The sequence below is a fragment of the Elgaria multicarinata genome, chromosome 21, assembly GCF_023053635.1.
Source record: "Elgaria multicarinata webbii isolate HBS135686 ecotype San Diego chromosome 21, rElgMul1.1.pri, whole genome shotgun sequence".
NCBI lineage: Eukaryota > Metazoa > Chordata > Lepidosauria > Squamata > Anguidae > Elgaria > Elgaria multicarinata.
The window spans coordinates 14,283,775-14,310,413 of NC_086191.1; the positions used below are offsets into that span (position 1 = coordinate 14,283,775).

The 26,639-nt window shown below is 51.5% G+C and overlaps 2 protein-coding genes across 2 annotated transcripts in view; both read right to left on the reverse strand.

Annotated features, from left to right (window-relative positions):
• Window positions 1–26,639, reverse strand: part of LOC134412386 (zinc finger protein 208-like) — a 489,474-nt gene that overhangs the window by 417,014 nt on the left and 45,821 nt on the right. The gene's annotated exons all lie outside the window — the stretch shown is intronic.
• On the reverse strand, window positions 1,687–19,841 carry SF3B2 (splicing factor 3b subunit 2). The gene is made up of 21 exons (XM_063145675.1): window positions 19,693–19,841; window positions 18,214–18,260; window positions 16,816–16,893; window positions 16,098–16,340; window positions 15,534–15,642; window positions 15,016–15,101; window positions 14,079–14,184; window positions 12,828–12,916; window positions 11,824–12,027; window positions 11,533–11,667; window positions 10,993–11,073; window positions 10,169–10,396; window positions 9,023–9,172; window positions 8,812–8,901; window positions 7,449–7,556; window positions 6,111–6,218; window positions 5,827–5,969; window positions 4,939–5,040; window positions 3,754–3,853; window positions 2,465–2,650; window positions 1,687–1,935 (listed from the first exon to the last, which is right to left on the reverse strand). The coding sequence occupies exons 1-21, from the start codon at window positions 19,811–19,813 to the stop codon at window positions 1,864–1,866; spliced, it is 2,586 nt and encodes an 861-aa protein (XP_063001745.1). The 5' UTR covers window positions 19,814–19,841; the 3' UTR covers window positions 1,687–1,863.

The window sequence follows — 26,639 nt, forward strand, 5'->3', positions numbered from 1 at the left end:
AAAACAAATCCCATGGACACAGGTTCAAAGCTGAGCATTTGCAGTGTGGATTTGCTTCCCCCTGGTGGGCGCAGAGGATCCAACGCTTCCCTGAAGCGTTTCAGTTAGCAATCGCTCACGTATTTCCACAGTGCGTTTACGTTACGCAGCGTTCTATATTTGTTCACCCCTGCAACGAACTGGAGAACACCGCGGCCGAGGGGTCCTGCCCAGCGTTGCACAGAAGGCAGCGGAGGTGGAAAGCAAAGAGACGGGAGATTCTGACTCCCTCAATTCTCTGCGCAACACTTAAGGGGCTGAGGCTACTTGGTGTGTGTTGGGGAGGGAATACAAGAGAATAATCCTGGTCATTTGCTTTCTGTTTTCAGACAGACATGTCCATTGAGTTCATAGAATCCTAGAATAGTGGATTTGGAAGGGGCCTACAAGGCCATCGAGTCAACCCCCTGCTCAGTGCAGGAATCCACCCTACAGCATCCCTGACAGAGGGTTGTCCAGCTGCCTCTTGAAGGCCTCCAGTGTGGGAGAGCCCACAACCTCCCTAGGTCACTGGTTCCATTGTCGTACTGCTCTAACAGTCTGGAAGTTTTTCCTGATGTCCAACTGGAACCTGACTTCCTGTCACTTGAGCCCGTTATTCCGTGTCCTGCACTCTGGGAGGATCGAGAAGAGATCCTGGCCCTCCTCTGTGTGGCAATCTGTCAAGGACTTGAAGAGGGTTATCATGTCTCCCCTCAATCTTCTCTTCTCCAGGCTAAACATGCCCAGTTCTTTCAGTCTCTCCTCATAGGGCTTTGTTTCCAGAGCTCCTGCACAACTGGAAAAGTACAGGAAAGGGAAGACGTGGGTTTTCCTGGCATGTGGAATTACTATGTCTCCTTGTTGTTGTTGTTCATTCGTTCAGTCGCTTCCGACTCTTCGTGACTTCATGGACCAGCCCACGCCAGAGCTTTCTGTCGGCCGTTGCCACCCCTAGCTCCCCCAAGGTACTTAATACTTTAATAGAATACACACATGGGGAGGAGGAAGAGAAAAGCAACAGCTACAGATGCAAAAGGCTGCAAAAATTCCACACACACACACCCTGCCCCAAGGCCTTAACATCAGCATAGGCAAACGAGGCAAGGGTCTTGAGGACATGCATTCAACCATGCAGACGCCGGTAAAAGCAAGACTTCGCTACTATTTGACGCAGGAACGTTTTGCAAAATCCATCAGGTCAGGGAAGGGAAGCGGCTGCGAGTAAGAGCGCACGACTCCAGTCTGACATCCAGAACGAGGGGGAAACGCCGCAACGCAGAAGTAAAGGAACAGAATACAGATGGGCCACCTATATTAAAGACCACCACCCCCGTGATAGTCGCTAGAAATACAGCTTTACCTTAATTTAATGGCGGGACAGAGTGCAGGGTTTGCGGACAACGGGATTTTTTTGGGATTAAATTAGGGTTGTGGATCATGTGGACTTGCTGGGACGCTACGACGGGAATGGAGGCTTTGGTGAGAAGGGCGATCTCTTTGGAGGCATGGGCTTGCCCACCGAAACACCGGCCCTCTCCTTTTCAAGGATTGGGGTTATGGGTCTGAGGTGTAGCATAACCTGCCCCACGGCGCTCAGAACTCTTCCTGCCTAAATCGTTACCGCTCTCCGGCTTGGGGGGGGGGGGGGAATGAGATCTCCAGGGAGCAACTCCACCTTTTATTTACAAAATAATCCACATCTTAAATTCAGACCGAAGAACATCACAAAAGCCAGGGGGGCTCCCTGGCAGAAGGGGATTTCAGGCCGGGACAGAAAAGCAGACGAGGGTACTGAAAATAGACAAACGCGAACAGGAACAGACGTGACATTTCGGAATGGGGCTAGAACTTGAACTCCTTGTACTTCTTGGCTCCGGCCCGGGTATCCTGGGGTTGCGCTTTCCGCTTCTTTTGCTGGGGGAGCAAAGAGAGGGATGGTCACAGCCACGCCAGAGAGATGGTCACAGCCCCCCACCACCATATCAACCAATGTGAAAATTCATATACGCCCCCTTCCATTCAGCCCACCGTCGCCTCCCCGCCTGCTACGCAACACCTCCTCTTCTTCCAAACGGCAGCATGAAGTTTTTTCCAGCATCCCCTTGGTCCTCAGCTACTTCCTTCTGCCTTCTTGTTTTCAGTCTTTTGCTGCAGATTTCTGCTCGGCCCTTCCGTCCTCCCCCCTCCACTGGCCACCCTGACACCTAGCTCTCTCAGCCCGTCCGCCCCACGGGCCTGCCCACAACCTACAGCTTTTTCCTGTCGCTGATCCTCTTCCGAAGTCACCGCCACCAAAGCCGCGCACCTTTCACTTCCCTCACAGCAGCTGCACTTTGTCAACATTCCGTGACCTCCCGCAGCTCAGGGCTTCCCCGACGCGGTGCCCTCCCGAAGAGTTGGGACGGCAAACCCCCCCCGATTCCCAGCTCGCGGACCGCCTCACCTTCTGTTTGGCGGCGTGCTCAGCCACCATGTCGCTGAAGTCCTCCTTCTCCACCTGAGCCTGCTGCTCCCGCACGTGCTCCTCGTACTTCTGGGTCATGGCCATGGGGTCCAACTCCAGCTCCTCTGGGGCCAAAGCCACCTCCACGCCTTGGATCTCCGGCACCGGTCCCTTGCGGCTCATCACCTACAAGCCAACACAAGGCAAGAGTGGGGGAAGGAAGACCTGCATGGCAGGGAATGAAAAGACCCACCCTTTGCCCCACCCTCCAATTAGACGCACAGACAGTGCTTGGCAGCCCCTTCTCGGATCTGGGGAAGCAGAGCGTTGCCTATAGGGCATCTTGTGTGTAAGGAGCCAGCCAGCATCCGAACAGCTGCGCCCCCATGAACGCAGGCAAGCAAACAGAAGGGACTCCCAGCAGGGGTCATTCTGCAGTTGCTGCTCACTCGCACACAAAGCTTTATGACAAGGGTGGGGAACCGTTTTCAGCCCGAGGGCCAGATTCCATTCCTCAGAAGCTCTCGGGGGCTGCACTCCAGAGGTGAACGGGGCCCAACAGCAAAGGAGTGGAGTCAGAAACACAAAAAACATCACCCTCGCGTAGCCTCAACCGCTTACTGCCAGTCACCCGAGAGGCTTAGGAGAGGAACTTCGACCTTTCAGGATGTGGGAAACCCAGCACAAAAGCTGGGAAACCACACAATGGTTGGTAGTTGGGAGAAAACGGCTGGAGGAAGGGAGGGCGGCCTTCAGAGGGCCGCATTGGGATTCCACGAGGGCCGCATCGGGCCCGCGGTTCTGAGGTTCCTCACTCCTGCTCTACGCGCAGGATACGTTCTCCAGGAGGAAGATTACCTCAAGGCGAGGGATATCCCCCAAAACTCTCATCTGCTCTGCTTCGTACAGCAGCAGCAGACGTCTTTAGGGTCGAAGAGAGGATTCCCAAGAGGAGGGCCGGGCCCCACCATTGGGCAAATGTTCATACGAGCCGTTCCGAAGCAGAATGCAGCTGCTGACTTCCCTCCAGCTCTCCCCGCCGCGAGAAGCGTGCCCCTGGACACGTCAAGGATTGGTTAAGACGGAAATTCCTATCTGCGCATGGCCTTCCGGGCCAGGGGCGTTCCGCCCTCTCGCTGCTAGGGAGCCAAACAGCAGGAACTGTTGGCCTTCTCCTCACTTCCCTGTCCCTGCTGGGGGATCTCCAGAGCATGGAACAGAAGGCTCCTTCGCAGGCCCTGCGCCATCCGCGGTGATCCCTAAAGCCGAAGGCAGAACCGAGCCCATACCGTCGCCATGTCATAGATGTGCGTAGAGCCCATCATGGCTCCGCCCACCGTCGCCGTCCTCTTCTCCGGCAGAACTGTGAAGAGCTGGGGCGTCTCACTGCTGCAGGGGACAAGGCGGAGGGGAGGCAGAAATTCGTCACTGCGAGAGCAGCAAGGAGAGGCAGCCGAGTGTCGATTAGTGAGGGAGAACCTTCCAGCACCCAGTGGAGACAGGAGGCCTGGTCCAGTGCCAACGGACCTCCTAAGGACTAGAAACTTACCTCCCCTTCCTCTGCAAATGACAGCTCGGACTCAGGTGAGGCTAAATCCTGGGCCCAAGACCAAGCTCCAGGCTGGCTCCTCTGCATTTGTGCTCAGCAACAGGACCGCCCAGCCCTGCCCTTTAGTGAGTCAGTCTCTGGATCCTCTGGCAAGTGACTGCCTCCCGCAACAGATGGCAATTCTCCACGGGGGCAGAATTGGACAGGCAGAATTAGAAGCCTTCGCAGGCCCGATTCCTAGAGATCTTTTCCAAACCAGAGATGCCGAGGACTGGACCTAACTGGCAAAGTGTCTGCTCTGGCACTACGCCATCGACCCGGCGATGTCTCCTTGCGATTCTAACTCCACAGCCGGACACAGGAGCTCTTCCCTGCCCCTTTTTAACAGCCAGCTTCATCAGCCTTTCCCTCTCGCCCCTGGACTGCCACCCAGCAGCCTTTCCCTCAGGCTGCAAATGAGGGAAACGCAGAGAGCAGGGCCGCTCCATCAACTGAGCATGGAGGCGAGACATTTTGGGCTCCCCCCTCTCTTTGAAGTGGTCACCGTAAGGCTAGCAACAACATCCAGCGGCATTACGCCTGGGACATGCTAAGTATCCTGTCACAGTAACAACTGGCACCTCAGTTGCCTTGTTTTCCTTCTCCCTCCCCATCCCTTTTTCCTTTTATGCTGCAAATTTTCTTTTTCTTTTTTACTGCAAGGCTGAAGGCAGGCACCGTCTTGGGTTTTATTGACCCGTAAGCCGCTCTAGGAACCTTTCTGGCTGACGCGAGCGGCATAAATGCATTAAAATAGATAAACGCTATAGCACTGGAGGCAGGCCCCGGCCAAAGACAAGTCTTTGCTCCCCTGTAGTTCAGTTCCCCCGCAGGATGGGGGGGGGGGAGGCAGAGAAAGGGAGATAAGGAGGAGGTCACCACTCACCCATCCATGGCTTCCTCGATCTTCTTCTTACGCAGCTCAATGAGTTCAGGCGTCTCCATGCCAGCAGGAACGGAAGAGAAGCCGCCAGGCGTGATGAGGCCACTAGCGAGGGATCAGGGGGGGGGGGTCAGGATCAGACGAAACACCCTCCCACTGCCTCAAACATACGAGCTCCAGCCTTGTGGCAGAGCCCCACGGCCAGATTTGGGGGTGGGTGGAGGGGTGGGCAAGACGTCCTCGGTGGTCCTGCCAACATTTTACCACTGCCAGCTCTCTCCCCTCCAGACCCCATCTGCACAAGGGCAACTATATGGTTGGTCTATATGGTTCGGGTCCAGGTTATTTGAAAGACCATATTCTCCCTTATGAGCCTGCCCGTGCTTTGAGATCTTCTGGAGAAGCCCTTCTTTCAGTCCCACCTTCTTCACAGGCGCGCTTGGTGGGAACACAGGACAGGGCCTTCTCGGTGGCTGCTCCGGTGCTCTGGAACTCTCTTCCCGGGGAAGCTAGGCTGGCTCCCTCCTGGATGGGCTTTCGGAAGCAGGCTAAAACTTTTTTGTTCCAGCAGGCCTTTGGAGAATAATCCAGCCCTCCATCTATGTTAATGACTTATAATTTTGTTGTGTATTTTTTAATTGTTTATGGTTTTGGCCCGTGTGTGAACAGAATGCTGGACTAGATGGACCTCAGTCTGCCCCAGCAGGGCTCTCCTGATGTTCTTCACGTCACGGCTTGCCCGCAGGCTATCAGCTGCCCACAGCAGGGCCAGGAGACTTGAGGGGGCAGCGGTGGTCCCCTTTGCAAGGGTGTGAGCCTGGGCAGGGGCCAGCCATGACGACCCCCTCCGCACCCTACCAAGAGGCATCACGGCGAGGCGGGCAGACCTACCTGTCTGCCGGGGTGATGAAACCTGTCTCGTCGGGTTTCTCTTCGTCACTGTCGTCCTCCTCTTCCTCCTCGGAGGACTCTTCGTCCGAGGGCTCCAGCTCCCCCCACGGCGTCCGGTCAATCTCCTCCTCCTCTGTCTTGGTCTGGTGGGAGGGATGTTAAAAAGTCACTCTCCGAGCCCCCTGCACAGCTCAGAGAGGGCTCTAAACATGCAGCGAGGGAGCGAGGGGGGGGGGCAATTCGCCTCCTTGCTGCCAGCCGGCCTCCGAGGGCCTGACGCCTACCTGAAATTCCGCGGCGTTGGTCCCAAAGACATCTCCGTAGAGAGGCTTCCCGGTCTCGTCCACGGGGGGCTTGCCCCAGCCCCCGGCGTGGTACCCGAAGGAGCAACCCTGGAGAAAAGGAGACAGAGGGAGGTCACGGTTTCATTCGGCAGAAGGAAGGAAAAGTACTCTGGGCTCCTGGGCTCCCCGTTCCTTTTTCTCCATTACAAATTTTCATTTGGTCTCCCGATACAATCCTTCAGCTTAAGACACATTTAGCATATCGATAGCGTGAGGTTCTGGTTCCTTTCTATTCGGCCTTGGTTCAGCCTCAGCTAGAGGACTGCGTCCAGTTCTGGGCTCCACAATTCAAGGACACAGACAAGCTGGAGCGTGTTCAGAGGAGGGCAACCAGGTTGATCAGGGGTCTGGAAACAAAGCCCTATGAAGAGAGACTGAAAGAACTGGGCCTGTTTAGCCTGGAGAAGAGAAGGCTGAGGGGAGACATGAGAGCACTCTTCAAATTGGTTGGACTCGATGGCCTTGTAGGCCCCTTCCAACTCTGCTATTCTATGATTCTATGATTCTACTTAAAAGGTTGTCACACAGAGGAGGACCAGGTTCTCTTCTCAATCCTCCCAGAGTGCAGGACACAGAATAACAGTCTCAAGTTACAGGAAGCCAGATTCCGGCTGGACATCAGGAAAAACTTCCTGACTGTTAGAGTAGTACGACAATGGAACCTGTTCCCTAGGGAGGTGGTGGGCTCTCCCACACTCGAGGCCTTCAAGAGGCAGCTGGACAACCCTCTGTCCGGGATGCTTTAGGGTGGATTCCTGCATTGAGCAGGGGGTTGGACTTGATGGCCTTGTGGGCCCCTTCCAACTCTACTATTCTATGATTCTACATCTCCTGGCTGGAAGCTATTGCAATACTTGAGAACTGGTATTCAACTTGTCTGCAGAGTCTGGATGGAGCCCATTCGATAGCTACCTATTTTATTCATTGCCACTGAAGTCCACATTTTCGATTGTAGAGTGGTATAGCCTCAGGGGGTATAAGGCAGACTCCTACATTCCAAGGGAGGAGGGACCATAGCTCAGTGGTAGAGCCTCTGCTTTGGATCCAGAAGGTCCCCAGTTCGATTCCCGGCATCTCCAAGTAAGGCAGGAAAAACTCCTCCCTGAATCCCCGGAGAGCCGCTGCTGCCAGTCCGTGTCGACCATACTGGGCTTGATGGCCAAGGGTCAGACTTGATATAAAGCAGCTTCCCAGGTTCCGTGCTTGTTTCGTAGTGTGTAAACCGCTCTGGCTGAAAAGTGGGCGTCTACGTGCTTTCAATAAACAAGGTCCACTCACCTCGGGGATAGGAGAATTCAAGCCTGGGATCTTCAGGTTGGGATAGGAAGGGGGCGGGCCGTAACGCTGCATCGCAATCAGCCAGGGAGGAGGAACTTTGTGTGCGTTCTTGGAGCCGGGAGGAGAGAGAGAGAGAGAGACAGACAGACAGACATTAGCCACAAAAGCCTTTCCAAGCAGCCGTGCACAAGTTCCACTGGCCCCACTCCCAATACTGCCATGTCTATCCCTGTTCCCCGTTTTGGAAGAAGGTGTTTCAGGTAATCAATCAGAATCAGACTCTGAAGTAGAGGAGTCGGCGCCAGAAACAGGCCAGCCTGTACCAGTGGGGGAGGAAGCTCTCACGGGCTCTTCACCAGCTGGGAGTGAACCCTCTCCAAAGATTATCTCTTCAAGGGCAAATAATACACAGTCAGTGGGAAGCCAATATTCTTCCGAGGGGGAGAGCACGGAGAGGTTAGCCGATCCTAGAGTGTACACCGCAGACTAAAATGGGCGGAGCCAAAGGAAGGCGAGAGAAAGTCAACCCGGCTGGCATCCTGTCAGAAGCTGCCTCAGAACTAGTCTCTCTGAAGTTAACGCGTCCTGTGAAAAGGCTTTCCATTCTTCTTGAAAGAACAATTGTCTTGGCTTAGTTTGCATAGTTTTGCCTAGGGGGGGACGTTCCAAGAGATTAGACCCTCTTCAGGTGGGAAGAGATGTTGATTTCTTAAATAAAGCTTTGTGGATTACTTAGCAGGCCTCGTCATTGTCTCCCAAGGAGCCAGGAGGTTTCTGAGAAACATGACAGATACCCTGCCAGGCAACCCCACCGCTCACCCTGCCCCTCCCCTCCCGTTCTCACAGCCATGCTTAAAATCACAATCCCTGCCTGCACTACCGTCTCAGCAGTACCAACACCACCCTCCTGAAACTCCTGCCACCTCTCCCCAAAATGAGAGGACATGGATTGGCATGCTCTGCGATACATTTCGAGAGCTCGGGGCACAAGAGGTTCCAAACCCACATTGTGAGTCGAAGAATTAAGCAAATAAACGCACCTACGTAACACAGCTAGGGTGCCATCCCATGCCTGTGTAGACAGAAATAAGTCCTAAAGATCCCCCAGCATTCCCCAGGGTGAAGGGTTTATTTCTGTCTAAACAGTCTTTCGTTTGTGCTCTTGGGAAATCGCTTCACTCTTTCAAGCGTGTCTGCTGGAAACAGCGATAAAGGAGAGCAAGTTTTGGAGGGATCTGGCGTTTGGAGAGGACGGCAACGGATTTGCCTGCATTCTGGCTTCCCCCATCTCTCAAGACTTGCCTGCGAGACCTTCAAGGAAACCACCCCATCCTCCATTACTCCCGACAGGGGTGAAACTCACCGGCCCCACGGGCATCCCGAGGGCGATGCGCAACTCGTCGGACAGGTCCCCTGGCTTCTTCTCCTTCAGCCGTGTCTCGAACTCCTTACCCTGGTGGGGAAGGAGAGAGAGAGGAGAGGGGTCAGCAAAGGAACAGCCTGGATTGCTTCTGCTCCGCTGTCTTCTTTGATGAGAGGGGGCCGGGCAGGCCTGACGGTGGCAGCCCCGTTACCTCATAGTACAAGTCCCCGTGGATGGTCAGTTTCGGCTTGGTCTGCCACTTGAAGAAGGCGTCATGTAGCTTCTGGTAGTCGATATCGATCTTGCCCATCTTGGGACGAACTTTCTCCCTCATTTTGGATTTCATCGTCTTCTGTTCCTCCTGGGAAGGAGGTGAAAGAGGGAAGAATGTTACGAAACGGAAGCCTGCATCTTCACAAACACACACACAAAAGGTTCCTTCAGGTTAAAACTCCTAGAAGAACATCAGCGTCATTATTATCTTTCTCGCTAGCGGCGGTTTTTCCTAGACGGACGTGACACGGGCTTTGCCGAGTCATGCTGGCTTTTACCGATTCAGGAATTTCCTGACAATTGAGCATGTTTTAGGTATGACTGCTTTCTGGATGTTGGTGTGGATGTATTTTGGAATATCCTTTTGGTAGGCCCAGTTTCTGATGGATTTCTGTATAGTTTTTTTAATGTGATGCCAGTGACAAATGTGACTAACGGAATAATTGTGACCTTCTCCTGTTGCCACAGTTCTTTCACTTCCATGGCCAGTGGTGTATATTTTCCTCTTTCTCTCTTCCTTTTCTACATTTTTGTCATTCGGTATTGCTATGTCAATGAGGTTTGTGTGTTTTTTCTTTTTTCTCTATAACTGTTATGTCTGGTCAGCCGCAAGGTATTGTCTTGTCCGTATGAATCACATAGTCTAAATGTTTTTTAACATACAAAATTTAAAACAATTTAAACAGCTGAAAATGGTATCAGTGAACAATTTTTTATAGACCTGTTATAAAACACCAGATGTACATGCCCCATCATATGTCATTAAATGCCTGGGAGAAGAGGTTAGTCTTAACGTAGCACCCAAAAGATGCCAGTGTCGGTGCCAGGCAGGCCTCAATGGGGAGCTTACACCAGGGGAGTGGGATACATCATTATCTTAGGACTGAAACATGACCAGAATGCTCTGGAATATCCTTGCAGGATTTCACTGAAGACGAGCATGCGTGTGTGTGTATGTTTGGGGGGCGGGCATTGTCATACAAACTGCCTGTGGAAATGGTGCTGAAATGAAGGACGTGAACTTCAGGGCCTCGATAATGGGAGCGGGCGGGACCCAGATGCGAATTCTGTATTCTGCGCTCACCTTTTCCTGCAGGGCCTCTCTCATCTCCTGGATCCCGGTGCGCTTGATGAACTCCGGCAGCTCGAAGGGCGGCTTCTCGATGCCCCTCTTGCCTTGCAGGTACTTGCGTTTGAAGCACCAGTGCCGGGGGACGGGTACCGAGTTGCGGGTGGCCTTCAAGTGGACTAGCAGCTTGGGGTCCTGGGCGGTCACATCGTGCATCTCCACAACGTCAGGACGGGCCACGAGCTGCGGGGGAAACACAGGGCTGAAATGAAGCCCACGCCTCCTGCCTCTTGGGTCGGGGCTGACCCATTTCCCCCCTGGGTAGATGCTTTGCCCACCTCTGAATCCAGCCACAAATCAGCAAAGCGCTCTCATGAAGCATTCTGCTTGCCAGGTCGTTTTCTTTTTCTCTCCCTCAATTTAATAGAACCCCCACCCCACCCCACCCCACCCACCCCAAGGTCCACCAACGAGAGCCAGGTGCAAAAGAATTGAAGCCTTCAAATTAAACGCGCTTAGAATTAAAGAAAAAGGGGGGCCCCCTCTGAGCCGAGGGATTTGTTTTCAGCGCCGGAGCTGGCTGAACGGAGCGTACGGTCCTTAAAAGGAAATCGTCAGCCAGATCTGTACGCCCCCTCCCTGTCACAACCCACCCTGAGGGGCTCAGGGAGAGCGGTACTTCTATCCCTGAACTAAGTGGGGTGGGAGGAGGAAGACCCAGAAAGAAGAGAGCCTCTCTCTCGGAGCGGGGGGCTTCCTGTTTCTTTCCACAAGGGAAGCGACTGCACACGCTCGCCCTCTACGTGGCCCCCCCACCCCACCCCACAGATCCGCCATACCTGCTTGAGCTCGGCCACGGTGAAGCGATTCATGCGCCGCAGTTTCTTCTTGGAGAGCTTGGGGGCTTCTGGCTTCTTCTCCTGCACGTAGTCGGGAAGGAACACACCGTTCGCGGCCTCTTAGCGTAAGAGCCGGGAAAGCCGGCAAACGGCCGTCGGTCGGGCGAAAAGGGGCGGGGCCCTTTGGGGAATCTCGGAGGGCCGGATACGGCCCGCGGGCCTGAGGTTCCCCCGCCTCTGCTCTAATGGTCACATTTCCTTTGGGGTTCTGCATAATAACAAGATCTCCAGCCCCATCCCTTGCGTCCCCTTCCGCAAGCTAACAGGAGGGGCATGACAGCGACTCCTGTCCCCTGCCGTCCGTCCTCGTGTGTGTGTGTGTGTGTGTGTCTGGTACCTAAGGGATGAGCTGCCCCCGATTTTGGAGATTTCGTTCTTCAGTCGTGACGGCCAAGAGCCGCCTAGAGACCTATCCCAGGCTCAGGCACACAGCCCCAAGAAAGGAGGGTTTCCTCCGCCCCTGCCATGCCAGGCACTCACGTGTTCATCATCAGAGCTGTCGTCGCTGTCCTTCCGCTCCTCCTCAAAGCCCTTCTTCTTGGGGACAGCGGAACTGGCCACCTTGTCCGCCTTTTCCGGCTCTTTCTCTTTGTCCTTTTTTACGTCGTCGGTCAGCTGCAGAGAGGAAAAGGCGAAAAGTCCAGGATGGGGAAGAGGTGGGCGCCTGAGTTAGGGAAATAGTTTGGTACCCCAGCGACCTCCCACCTCCTCCCCACGGTTGTCCGCTTTGGCCGTGGGGAGGCGACCAGGACGCCCCAGGCCCCGTCAGACCTTGAACGCCTCGAAGATCCTCTTGAAGAAAATGAAATTGGGGTCGTAGATCTCCGGCTCCTCCGTGACGTACTCGATTTCCACCGGGGCGTCGCTCCCCGACTCCTCCCCACGCCCCTTGGCATCCTGTGGGGTAGCCGGACCTTCTTTCGGGGCCGCGTTCTGCTTCTTCTTCTTCTTCCGATTCCGCCGCTTGCGGTTTTTCTGTCAAGGTGGACAAAAGGCGCTTGAAAATCGGCACGCGGCAACCAACTCGCTCTCTGGCAGGGGGGGATCGCGCCGCCCCTCCGAGGCACCCCAAATCCCAGCGACCGGAGTCCCTCTGCCAGGGTTCAGAACTCATTCATTTGTAGCCACGACTGGGGAAGGCAACAGCAAACCACCCTGCTACAAAGTCTGCCAAGAAAACGTCAGCGAAAGCAGGCGTCCCTCTAGGAGTCAGCAATGACTCAAGTGCTTGCACGAGAGGTTCCTTCCCTTTCCTCACTCCCAGTGTGGCTTCCAATCAACCAGCCAACACCCCCTCCCAAAAAAACCCCCAGGCTTACAATCTTAAAAAGAAAAGCAAAAACAAAACCACATCACACAAGGAAAGGGGGATGGGGAGGGAAGAGGAAACAATTAAGCAGATTGATAGCAGGGCTATTGGAATGGCACTGTTTCCCCACTCAATTTCCGAGGGGAGGACAGCAGTCCAACCGGAACAGTCCCTGATGATGGCTCCGTCTGCTCCCTTCTCCCTCATTCCTTCTTCTTTCCCACAGGGCAGTTGATATCAGGTAGTGCTGTGAGGGAGATCCAACTGTCCCCTCCGCCTGCTCCTGTCTCTCTTAACTGAACTCCCTGCTCTGATCACATTGCCTTAACACCTGATCTGCAGGTGTTGGCCTGTCTCATGTGGCAGCAAGTGCTGAGGGCCTAACAGGTCAGTTGCAGAGAGGGGCTAAGAGCTTTACCGCCTGCTGGCTGGGATTCTTGCTTCTTCAGCCCAGGCATCCGCTTACCTCTTTCTTAGACAGCGCCAAAGCATCCTCCTCCGCGTCTGAAGCAGAGATACCAGCCAACATCCTCAAGTCGGTCTCCATGTCATCATCTACAGGGGGGTAAGCAGGGCAGGAGAGACAGCCTAATTATCTCTCCGGGAAGTGTACATACAGATATGCCCCCTACCGCTGCATAATCTCCCAAGAAGTCCTTCTGTAGCTTTGACTGCCATTCAGCATAGCAAAGAAAACAGCCAGAGAGTGTGACCGAGGCCTCGAAATCCAGCTGCTTTATCTCTCTCCATTTCACAAAAAACAAAACCTAGATTCTAGCCCCTAAGGTAGCAAAGATGTGCTTGACTAGGCGTGGGCAATGCCTGGACCAATTTCAGAAGACCGGGCAAGAATTATGATCCAAATAAGAGAAATCCTGACACGCCTACTTTGCACAAGTTAGAGAACAGGCCGAATTTAGGGTTGTGCTTCGGTACAGAATCTTTTTTTGAACACAAGAACACATCGGCCTATCTACAGATCCCTCCTACCTGGCACTGGAAGAGCTAGGAGTTCCACCCCTGTTCCTTAAAGAACGGATTCCTGTAAGCTCTGCGCTCCAAGGTAGCCCTAACTCCCCCACCTGAAAGTTTCAGAGGTATTGAGGAGCCTGCTGATTCTGCATAATTATCTTTGGCTAGTTAGGGGAGGCAAGAATAAGAAGCAATGCCCAGCACGTTCCCCTCCCCTCTGACTTCTGAAACTTCACCTGCTGCTGTTCCCAAATGGGTTTCGTTGCCATCATGAAGGCTAGAAACCTGTGGGTTTTAAGAACAACTAAACCAGATTCCAAAAAACTCAATTTCATAGAATCATAGAATAGCAGAGTTGGAAGGGGCCTACAAGGCCATTGAGTCCAACCCCCCCCCGCTCAATGCAGGAATCCACCCTAAAGCATCCCTGACAGATGGCTGTCCAGCTGCCTCTTGAAGGCCTCTAGTGTGGGAGAGCCCACAACCTCACCAGGCAACTGATTCCATTGTCGTACTGCTCTAACAGTCAGGACGTTTTTCCTGATGTCCAGCTGGAATCTGGCTTCCTTTAACTTGAGCCCGTTATTCCATGTCCTGCACTCTGGGAGGATCGAGAAGAGATCCTGGCCCTCCTCTGTGGGACAACCTTTCAAGTATCTGCAGCATAACCACTCGGGATAGGCACAAGCCCACCTAAGAGAGAGATCTGTCTGTTTCAACTTCTGCTTGGCCTTGAGCGCATTACCTGTGATGCTGGGCACAGCTGTGAGCTCTTCCTGACGGATCTCTTTGAGCTGGAGGATCTTCTCCAGAACTTGAGGGATTTTGGGTCCCACCCCGGACTCATCGACCTGGAAGAGGAAACAACATTGGCCGGGCAGAACAGGCATCGTTTCGCTTCCCTTACTTCGGGGGTGCAAAAGCGTGGCACTGGCAAGGGAATCCCTTCCCTCATCTCCTACCTCTGTGTTTGCAATGGCGCTTCAGTGCGTGAGCATAAAGATGTGCTTGCGTGCACACGCACAGACACGTGTGCAGCCCCCCAGGCATCCTGGCCCTGCTGGAGGTGGACCTCATGCCGAAAACACTTGCGTACTCTTACCCCAATGAGTCCTATGGGGTGGGGATCAAGGGATCCACCAGCCAGCTATGAAAAATGTCAAAATCAGGGCGGTATATTAACAAGGCAGATTCAGCCTGCCGGTTAGGGCTCTTGTCTTAGCAATGAAGTGAGGCAAACAGAGGGGAAAGGAAGGACAAAGCAGGAAAGAGGGATGAGTGAAGAATTACTGCGAGCACCACCAAGGGATTAAGAGTCATGAAAAGAGCCACAGATCCCTCTCCAACAGACGCTGCCCAAATTGCTCAGCCTCCGCTGAACCCTAAGAACTCGATTTGTTAGAAGGAAAAGTAAAAATTAAATCCAAATCAAATCTCAAGAGCCCGGAATGCACCAGAGTACTCACAGCACTGCCAAGTGTCAACACTGCTTGAACCTCACTCCTATCCAGAGCTGGGGTACACCTGGACCACAAAAGCCTGCTGTCCTTTTCAGTTTCTTCTAGCTTGCTTAATTTCTCCCCCGCCCCAAATCTGGGAAGGTCTAGACGGTTTAATTCCTCTCCCACCCGGTAGAGCCTCTCACCCAGCCCCGCCCCCTCTTCTACAGTGAACGGCTTTACCTCGCGGCTGTCCTCTCCAGGAGGCGGTGGGGGACCCCGGGGCCTCGGGCCCAGGGGTCCCATGGATGGGACCACGGCAGGGTTACCTAGGAACAGAGCAGAGGAATTAACGGGACGGGTCTACTGGTCAGAACAAACTGTTTAACTTGACCTTATTTGGATTTGCATCGCCATGATTTTTTCCCCCCCCTCTTCCCTCCCCATCGTCCTTTCCTTGCGTGTCAGGACTTTTTAGACTGTAAGCCTTCAGGAAAGGACTGGCGTTTTTACTGATTTGCTGGGAGCCACTTCTGGTTGAGGAGAAGGATAAAAATCCTTTAAATAAATGAAATAAATACGAATAAACGGCCAGCGTAGTCACAGAAACCCGGTTTCAAAGGACGCTGGCCAACTGTACTTCAAAGCCTCACAAACAAGGCAACATGGGAAGAGCCATCCCCGTGGTTTGCTCCCGGCACCTGGCAATCACACCCTACTTGCCTTCCTTGAGAAAACCGCCCCAGAATTCCTTCCCTTACCTCTCGGGAGCCCCGGAGGTCTTGGGCCCATGTCCGGAGCAGACCTGGGTATTGAAGGGGGCAGCTTGGACATCTCTTGCTGGCGCTCTTGTTCCATAAGGACGGCAGCCTGGGGGGGGGGGGAGGCAGGGGAACAGAGGAGGGCAGGGGCGCATCAGCTGCTAGATACAGGTGCTGCATCACAGCACCTCTTCGTGCTGGGATTTCACAGAACGTTAAAGAGTTGGAAGGGACCCTGGGAGGTCATGCAGCCCAACCCCCGCGCTCAACAGTTGTTGTACCCTGCGTTTGTCACACGACTGCACGCAAAGAGCACACACGTGAAGAAAAAGCGCCAGCTGTAACCCAGGGAGATGAGCTGGGAAAGCAGAGCCATCCCAACAGGCCTCCTAAAAGACTCGACTTCTCCCACCTCTTCCCTCCCCACCCCGTTCCGTTTTCCTTGAGCGTCGTGCCTTTTTCAATTGTAAGCCTGCAGACAGGGAACGGCCTACGTTTAATGATTATACGTCCGCCGCTCTGGGGAACGTGATAAAAAAGATCTCCAATGAATAAAGCCGCTACCTGCTTGACTCTCTCCTCCTGTTGTATCAACATGGCGGCTTGCTGCTGTGCCAGTTTCAGACGCTCTTCTTCGGGCAACGCGGAAGGATCCACCGCTTGCATGCGGAGGGGCGGGCCCATGCCGGGTGGTGGGGGAGGGGGTCCCACACCCATGGGGAAGCCGAGGCCCATGCCAGGGGGCGGCGGGGGCGGTTGCATCGGTGGCATCCCCATTGGAGGGGGTGGCAAAGGAATACCAGGGTGCTGAGAGAGAGAGAGAGAGAAAGAGAAGGTGTTTGAGGTGCTTCTGGTTTAAAAAGCGTTCCTGTGCGGAACAAACCTCCAAAAGAGAAAGGCAGAAGCGTTAAGGGGGCAGCTGCAATGCAGGCAGAAATCCAGCAGCAAATGGCTGTGTTGCTGGATTTCTGCCTGCATAGCATTTGCCCCCTTAATGCTTCTGCCTTTCTCTTTGAGGTCTGTCCCCATAAATCTCCATCTCTTGTTAATTTCTACTCCATCTTTTCGGGGGGGGGGAACCCTCACAAGACAACTTACAAAAAATAAATAAACCCCCACCTTTTTTAAAAAACTTTTTTTAAAAAAAAAGCTGGAGTGATCAATGATTGAACCTGGGGCTTTCTGCACGCCAAGAAGGTGCTCTTCCAGAGACGGGGTTCCTCCCAAAGCCATCCGATCCTATAACAGCTGCCCAAATGCTCTCCCTGGACAAATCGCTCACCTGTCCTGGCATGGGAGGCGGGGCTGGCTTGTCTCCATCATCTCCCCGCAGGACTGGCCTGTTGAGCACGATTCCAGTCTGAAGAAAATAAAAGAGCAGCCACTGTTGGTATTTCATTGCTCAAACAGGAGCGTTCAGTACTTATAAGCTGCTTTGCTTTCCTAAATCAACCTTTGTGACAAGAGTATTAAGAGGTAAGACAATGTGCCAGCAATTTCAGAGGGAGAAAGCAGTATAGACATGGTGCTTAGCATGAGTGTCAATGAGCCCTTTGCAGGTTAATCAAAAGCAGCCTAAAAAGCCTTTTAACGCTCCCATGATGTGGTTAAGAAGTGGGAGAGAGGCAAAGTGGAGGAACCACCACAGGGAAGGCCCCGTCCTGTATGCTTGATAACCTAACTGTGCTTACAGATGTGCTCACAAGTAGGATCATACGGGCAGTCCTTTATATTTGTGAACCGCCCAGAGAGCTTCGGCTATTGGGCGGTATAAAAATGTAATAAATAAATAAAATAAATAAATAAATATTACCTGCTCCCAACCATTTACAGCTTTGAATGTAGTCAAAGTAGTAGTCTATATGGCAGGAAGTTTGGTTTTGGGGGCTAAATAGGTAACATAACTGCAAAGACTGAACAGAGGGTGTATGAAGAACACACTAGAGGATTCTAGCTAGGCTCCCATGTACAATTGCCAAATTGTTGCTCCTACATTCCATACTGACCTTTACATTTAAAATCCTTACAATTTTTTTTTTTAAATCAACGTTTTCCCACCACTTGAACGGCCCTGTTCAGAAGACACCTTAAACCACAGCTTTAACCCCGGTGGTTAAGCGAGAATGCCAGGTCGTGTTCAGAAGACACCTTAAACCAAGGCTTTAACCACGGTGACTAAGGCAAATAGCCTTATTCACTGTGTTTTAGGTGTCTTCTGAACACGACCTGGCTTTCTTGCGTAACCACCGTGGATAAAGCTGTGGTTTAAGGTGTCTTCTGAATGGTGCCAGAATGGGAGAAAAATAAATCTTTCAAACTACTAGGCGCTGGAATCAAGCGCTGAGATGCATAAGGATTGTTCCCAGCCCTGCTGCATCCATTTCACACACTGAGATGCACCTTCAATTCACATTTACAACACAAGGGCCCTCGATATATTCGACACAAATATGGTCTTTGGTCCTGAAGCGACCCTCCCAGCACGTCTTCCTAAGATGGACTTGCTGCACAACGCCAGGCCAACAACACCCATCTCCATCCTCAGACAGTTAAACCCTCCATAACCTCAAGCATCATGATGAATGATGTGGCCAAGATGAAAGTTAACCTAAGCACAGCGGCTGCCATCTAATAATAGAAAACATTACATGTATTTATGCCACAAGAATTAAGGGCTCACCTGAAGTGTGTATGTCTGCAACCGTTCCACCAGCTCTTCGCGGCTACCTGGAAGGGTAAAGAGAAGCTGAAGTCATTCTGCGGTTACTCATAAGAACGTAAGAAGAGGGATCGTGGCTCAGCGTTCAACCTATTGCTCTGCATGTTAAAAGACCCAAGGCTTAATTTCTCAACGTAGATCACAGGTATCAGAGCTGCCCGATATTCTGGAGAGTAGTTTCAGCAGACAATATTGGGCTATCTGGATCATGACCTAACATATAGCAGAGGTGAAGCTTGAAACGCAGACTTAGAATCATAGAATAGTAGAGTTGGAAGGGGCCTCTAAGGCCATCAAGTCCAATGCAGGAATCTACCTTAAAGCATCCCTGACAGATGGCTGCCCAGCTGCCTCTTGAAGGCCTCTAGTGTAGGAAAGCCCACAACCTCCCTAGGTAACTGGTTCCATTGTCGTACTGCTCTAACAGTCAGGAAGTTTTTCCTGATGTCCAGCTTGATTCTGGCTTCCTGTCACTTGAGCCCCTTATTCCACATCCTGCGCTCTGGGAGGATCGAGAAGAGATCCTGGCCTTCCTCTGTGTGTCTCCCTGGCCCACAACTCATTCTCTTTGCTTTTAACACTACACCAGGAGATGGAGATATCCTGTTGTTTATTCCCAACACTAGGGTGACCCTATGAAAAGGAGGACAGGGCTCCTGTATCTTTAACAGTTGCATAGAAAAGGGAATCTCAGCAGGTGTCATTTGTATATATGGAGAACCTGGTGAAATTCCCTCTTCATCACAACAGTTAAAGCTGCAGGAGCTATGCTAGAGTGACCAGATTTAAAAGAGGGCAGCTTTAACTGTTGTGATGAAGAGGGAATTTTACCAGGTGCTGTATGCATACAAATGACACCTCATGAAATGCCTTTTTCTATGCAAATGTTAAAGATACAGGAGCCCGGTCCTCCTTTCCAAAGGGTAGGGTGACCCTATGAAAAGGAGGACAGGGCTCCTGCATCTTTAACAGTTGCATAGAAAAGGGAATTTCAGCAGGTGTCATTTGTATGCGTGCAGAACCTGGTGAAATTCCCTCTTCATCACAACAGTTAAAGCTGCAGGAGCTATACTAGAGTGACCAGATTTAAAAGAGGGCAGCTTTAACTGTTGTGATGAAGAGGGGATTTCACCAGGTGCTGTATGCATACCAATGACACCTGCTGAAATTCCCTTTTCTCTGCAGCTGTTAAAGATACAGGGGCCCTGTCCTCCTTTCCATAGGGCCACCCTACCCAACACCTGACACTCAGAGGTATGCTGTGTTCACCTGCAGCCCCCTAAAGTTTCGCCCCGTGGGGCCTAAGCCGAACCCTGGCTTCCATCTCCCGCTCCCCCACAAGAAGGGCCCCGGGCCTGGATGAGGCCAAGCCCCGCCGTTCCCCGCAGCCGCCCAGCCCCACGCTCCTGGGACGCCCGGCAGACAGAGCACCGCCCTCACCCTGCGTGGGCGCCCCGATCTCGGCCAGCCTGGCTTGCAGCTCGTTGGGCGACCAGGCCGCGTATCCTGGCAACGGCAGCTCCCCGGCCTTGGGAGGCTCGGAGTGCACCTCGGACGCCATCTTGCTTTTCCCCGCCGCGCTGACGCAGGCTCCGCCTCATTGACACCACGCGGCCGCCGTAGGCAGCTCTCGGCCAATCAACGCCGGCTGACGTCAAAACCCCGCGCGGCCATAAGAGGGAGCAGTTCGCCGGCGGGGTCTGAAGAAGGGGAGGGAATGGGTAGAGGAAGTAACTGCGCATGCGGAAATCTAACCAATCAGCGTCATCTTCAAGCGGGGTGAGGATGGGGGGTGGTCCATGGTCCGTAAGTGGTGTCCCAGAATTAATTATTATTATTAATTTATTACATTTTGTTTATTACATTACATTTCTATACCACCCAATAGCTGAAGCGCTTTTTATTTTAAAACAAAATTGTAATACAATTTAAAAATGCACTTGTGTTAGGCACTTATGCGTGGCATTCTCTGTTTCCTTATTTGCCTTGTTTATTTATTACTAATTTATTTATACACATGCTGTCTTTCAAAGCAAAAAGCCACACGAATGCAGTTTACAATCTAGCTAAGATAATATTTATTTATTTATTTATTTATTCATGATGTTCTTAATCCTCTCAATAATAAACATTCTCTGGGCAGGCTGCAATCAGATTAAAAAAAAATAGAATACATATAGTTGAAAGATGGTATAAATGCGATTTTTAAATAAATAAATAAATAAATGCAAGTAAAGAAAACAAAAAAGCAGTTCTGAGCCCATTCCAGTTCTATGACTAATATGAACAAATATATTGGGAGAAGTTTAGGAGATTTATATTCCACCTTTCCTCCAAGTCGCTTTGTGAACCGCCCAGAGAGCTTCGGCTATTGGGCGGTATAAAAATGTAATAAATAAATAAATAAATAAATAAAGGCAGCATTTGGAGAGAGACCCGCACATTTTTTCTTTACAGCAACCTTTTGGGGTAGGGCAGACTGTGAGCTTGCTTGAGAGGGCTTTGACATCACGCTTTCATAGCATATTATTCATTCGTTAATTGATTTGTTACACTTGTAACCCACCAAATGGTGCACAAGGAAAATACAAAATAACAATCAAAACATAAGAACAGTTACAACAGAGGACACAGTTATTTGGATCACCGTTTAATGATGTCTGTGTTATCATCCAACAATATTTTGTGTATAGCCACTGTTAATCTAATCATCACTCATACCAAACCCAGCTATGTTCAACTGATAAATGTCAAAAGATGTACATTATTTAAAGAATATAACATAATCTTTAACATAGGTAGACAATTAATTAAAAAATTCAAGCTACTTTGATCTTTTAAATGCAGGAACCTCTGCTGAAAAGCAAAGTCTAGCCTGTGAGCACTATGGAATTTTCTTTCTGAGTTTCATCTGTTAAGGTAATCCTCTTCTGTTGTCTGTAAGGAGAGAGAAATCAAAACCATCCACCAGGTGATCATTTATTGCATTTTTACACCAATCGTTTTCCAAAGAGCTCAACGTTCCATGCATGATTGTCTTCCTCCTGGCTATTATATCCCACCACAACAGGTTAATTCGATTAATCGAGACTATTCCAAAATTATCTAGTGAGTTTCAGGGCAGAACAGGGATTTGAACTTGGATTTCTGCATCCAAACATTTCAAATGACTGCCTCCTTCTCAAGGACTACTAGAGCCAGCATTTCCCAACCGTGGGTTCCCAGACATTGTTGATTATAATTCCCATCATCCCCCACAGGTGTGGTCAAGGACGACGGAAGTATAATTAACAGCACCCGGGGGCTGAGGTTGGGAAAGGCTGCATAGGACTTTGTGGATTTTTAAGAGGATTACAACTCCCATCATCCCATTGGCTATGCTGCCTCATACTGATGGGATTTGGAGTCCAATATAATCTGGAAGGCCAGATAAGAGTTGTAGTCCAAAAACATTTGGAGGCTAGGGAAGACCGTCTTAGGGAAAAGGTACCTTTAGTTCTCTCTAACCTCACTGAGTGGCGAAGAGGACAAGAGGTTAACCTTGGCCCCAGTGAGCTCTGGGGATGTCTCCTTTTGGGAAAGACGGGAACAGATCATATCCAGTGGAAGCAGGCCTGGAAAAAGTTTTAGCCGCCTGTGGCTGGAGGCTCTCTCACCTCAAAGAAAGTGTCCAAGATCTTGTCGGTGGTGGAGGCCTGAGACCTGAGATGCTGCTGGTTCGTTTCAATGGCTGTCATCAGCTGGAAGTAGGCATAGAGAAGTTGCCACTCTCTGGAAGCAGGAGAAGAAATACGAGAGGCGTGGGGGACTTCTGTTACTATCCAATTGCTGTTAGTCTGGTCCTTCCTCTCAGGAGAGCCATGGGAGAATGAAGACCTCCAAAAATCTATTCTCATCTCCCGGGAAAGGCAAATGACTCTCAGTCTCCAAGGCCCATAACCTGGGATACCATCTCAGGCCTCTTCCTACATCCAAGATACACCCTGCTTTCTTGCAACCATAATTCAATGCCTTTTTCATGCTCTAGATGCCTCTTGCTTAGTCTACTGTGGCCTCTGTTTTTCTGGACCTCTTTCCTGGCCAAGCTGTACTCTCAAGATGGCCTTCTAACTAATTCAGGGATACAGAACTCGAGAGAAAAATTTCCCCCTCTGATCTAAACGGTTGAAACGCCTCTCCTAAGGCTTTGCTACTGGCAAAGATCAGGTTTGCATTTAATGACAACCCAGAGTATAAGTTGAGTATGAGTTATTACACGTAAACCCTGCCCTATGGTCTAACTATGGGTTGTTGACTGCAAACAACCCAGAGTTCACAACCCAACAACAAGCCATTGGGATGTTTGTGGTTAACAACCCATAGTGAAACCTCTGGAATTTTGGTCCAGCCCCTTTTTAGAATTGGCTCCACCCACTACCAGAATGTGGGGCCCCATAGTTTCTCCAGAATGGAATTCAGCCCTGAGACTGAAAGAGATTCAGCACCACCTGATCTAGACGAAGCCGACGGGACCAGCAAAAGACGCTGTCCCTTCAAACTGGGCCATGACTACAAAATTCTGGCATTTGCAGCACTGAAACATCTTATTCTTTCTGAATCTCTCACTCCCGCCACAGTTCACACGGTCCTGGGCCGGCTTCCCAACATCTCATCTGGCCATGACCTCTTCGTGGTGTCAGAGGCCACGGTGGATCAGGACAGCCGGCTGCTGCACCTCCTCACCTGTCCACCAGCTCGATGCTGGAGTATTTTTCCATGATCATCCGCCGGAAAAACTCCTCCTCCTCTTCTTCGTTAACTTTTGTCTTTTCTGTCGCAAGGCAAAGAACAGAAGGTTCATCTCCCTCCCTCCTGACTTTGCAAGCCGTGACCAACCCCCTTTATATCAGGCTGGTGGGTACAGGCTGGTGAGAGAAAGGCACTCTGCTTAGACACAGAGGCACTCTCTCCTTGCTACTACACGCCATAAGAGTTTCCAGGCCGAAGCCCAATCTCATCATTTTCTGCCCCTGCCCAAAGAAACGTGTCACCTGCTGCCTTGGTAGTGGCATCGTCTTCTGCAGTGCTCTCCTTTGGCTGGATCTGCTTCTGTCAATTTGAGAAGAGAGATTTAGCAACAGACACCTGTGTCAGGCAATACGAACAACTCCGCTTGCTTCCAGACACTGGGGGGCGACAGAGAACATGTTGGAGGGCTATCAACGGCTACTAGTCCTGATGGTCATGTGCTACCTCCAGTAGCAAAGGCAGTATGCTGGGGAACATGGGCAGGAGGGATGCTATTGCACGCATGTCCTGCTTGTGGGTGCCTGGTAGACGCCTCGTTGGCCAACAGAATGCTGGACTAGATGGACCCTTGGATTGCATAGCCAACGTCAACTTGTGTAGCTCATCCCCTTGTTGTTCTGTAGCATCCTCTGGCCTTGTCCTCCTTCCCCCGCTGGCCTTTGCAACGTTGAGCAGGGGTTTGGACTAGATGGCCTCACAGGCCCCTTCCAACTCTACTCTTCTATGTTTCTGCATTAAGCCATGCTGCCTGCTTCTCTGAGGATGTGCGTAGGTGAAAAGTACAGAGCCCAAGTCCAGGTATGGTCCGGACTCTAAAAAGCAGTGCTTCGCTGCCGTGACTCCTCAGCACCCCACCGGTGTCCTCGGCCGTGGGACTGACCTTATTTTTCTTCCGCTCCCGGTGCTTAAGCAGGGCCATTTGGAAATTATCAACCAGGACTGCAATCACCAGGCTGGAAGGGAAAGAGAGAGGATGGAGGAGCATCAACCAGAAGCATGCGGTTAGGTTGCCACTGGTTTTCCCCCCAGCAGGGCTTTTGTGCCGTCAATGGAGTTCGTTGACAGACCGAAATTCAACCGATGCCACGTTCCTGTTCCCCGAATTGCTATGGTGGGGGAAAGCTCATAGATAGCGTAAGTCAGGCATGAGGAACGTCTGTCCCTCTGATTGTTGTTCGATTCATCTCTCATAGAAACATCAGAAGCTGCCTTAGCCTGAGTCAGACTCTGGCTCCACCTAAGCCAGTATTGTCAGCACGGACTGGCAGCAGCAGCAGCTTTTCAGGATTTCAGCCAGGAGTTTTTCCAGCCCTACCTGGAGATACCGGGAATCGAACCTGGCACCTTCTGCAAACAAAACAGGGGCTCTACCCCTGAGTACGACCACTGCTCATTATTGTCTGTTCTGCCTAAGGTTGATGGGAATTGCAATCCACCTGGAGAGCAACACATTCTCCACCCCTGACTTAAGACTATCCCCTCCACCCTTTTTTTTTTTTTGGTGCTGGAGGTGAAAATCCAGAGAGAATCCCATTCTTGTTAATCAACGTGGGGAGAGAGAAAATGCTCGTGCGTTTGTACATCGTGCGATGTAAATAGAATAGTATAGCTTCCAAATAGAATAGTATAGCTTCCAAATCGCGTGAGGTACTGGTTCCTCTCTCTTCGGCCCTGGTCAGGCCTCATCTAGAGTATTGCGTCCAGTTCTGGGCTCCACAATTCAAGAAGGATGCAGACAAGCTGGAGCGTGTTCAGAGGAGGGCAACCAGGATGATCAGGGGTCTGGAAACAAAGCCCTATGAAGAGACACTGAAAGAACTGGGCATGTTTAGCCTGGAGAAGAGAAGATGGAGGGGAGACATGAGAGCACTCTTCAAATACTTAAAAGGTTGTCACACAGGAGGGCCAGGATCTCTTCTCGATCCTCCCAGAGTGCAGGACACGGAATAACGGGCTCAAGTTAAAGGAAGCCAGATTCCGGCTGGACCTCAGGAAAAACTTCCTGACTGTTAGAGCAGTACGACAATGGAATCAGTTACCTAGGGAGGTGGTGGGCTCTCCCACACTAGAGGCCTTCAAGAGGCAGCTGGACAAGGGATGCTTGTCAGGGATGCTTTAGGGTGGATTCCTGCATTGAGCAGGGGGTTGGACTCGATGGCCTTGTAGGCCCCTTCCAACTCTGCTATTCTATGATTCTATGATTTTCCCTGACATGCAGTCATGCATCCTGATACATGTGTCTGCACACGTGTACAAGCAAGCACGCACACACCCTCTAGGACACCCCACCAGGAGCCCAACCGGGGACATCTGGAAAAGGCAAGTGGGCACAACAAGCCAGGGGAGGGGAGTAGCCAGACGCCCCTCAGTAAAAACTCCATTTACCCCCATGCAAGTGGCATGTAGGTGACTTCCAAGCCCCTTTCTTGCCAGACGATATCGGTTGAGTTAATCCTGCGGAATCCACTCCACTGATTAACTGCCAGGACAACACCATAGGTCAGTTTCAAATGAAACTGACCAATCAAACCCAGCCAAGTCCTTACCACTGCCCCCTAGCCACATCACCAATAGGGGAAGGGCTACAGGTGCAAAGCACACCTGGGAAAGCACATGGCGATGGCAGCCGAGTAATCACAGCTGCAATTCCCCCTTCTGACCACTGCATGGAAGTATATAAGCTATTGTCTTGCCTCATAGAATCATAGAATAGCAGAGTTGGAAGGGGCCTACAAGGCCATCGAGTCCAACCCCCTGCTCAATGCAGGAATCCACCCTAAAGCATCCCTGACGGATGGTTGTCCAGCTGCCTCTTGAAGGCCTCTAGTGTGGGAGAGCCCACAACCTCCCTAGGTCACTGATTCCATTGTCGTACTGCTCTAACAGTCAGGAAGGTTTTCCTGATATCCAGCTGGAATCTGGTTTCCTTTAACTTGAGCCCCTTATTCCGTGTCCTGCACTCTGGGAGGATCAAGAAGAGATCCTGGCCCTCCTCTGTGTGACAACCTCAGCGCCGAGTGACTCTGATTTAGCAGCGTGAGCGCCAAGAGGTCACCTTATTCTCGAGAATAAACGTTTGGAGCCCAACGCCTTGCCTGTGATCTTTCGCAGGTGTCTCAATATTGGATTTGAACGCACTCGGATTAGCAGAATTTATGCAACACGTGGATCGAGAGCATGGCAAAAGATCAACTCTTAAAGGTACAGGTGCCCTCCCAGGTGGGAAAAGAAATAAAGTGAATAATCGCTATTACTTACTTGAGGAGCAGGAAGTACTCCACAAGGATGTAGATAACTAGGAAGATGATAATGTACCAGGCACCTGGAAGGAGGGAAGGAAACATGGCAGAGGTGAGGAACTCCATCAAGAAATCCAACCCCCCACTGCCATAGTGCTGAGCTGTGCCTGCCTGCCTCTCAGCTCCTAATATTCTCAAGCACATTGGCAGGGGTCTGGGGCAGCTGTGTTTTCGAGCCGCCCATCAAATGACCCACAATGGGGTGGTTGAGTGTCCTCTTTTACAAAGGGCTATCCTCTATTTAACAGCTGAAAAAGGACTGTCCCCTATTCAAAGAGTTGTCTTGTCCAATTTCGGTTA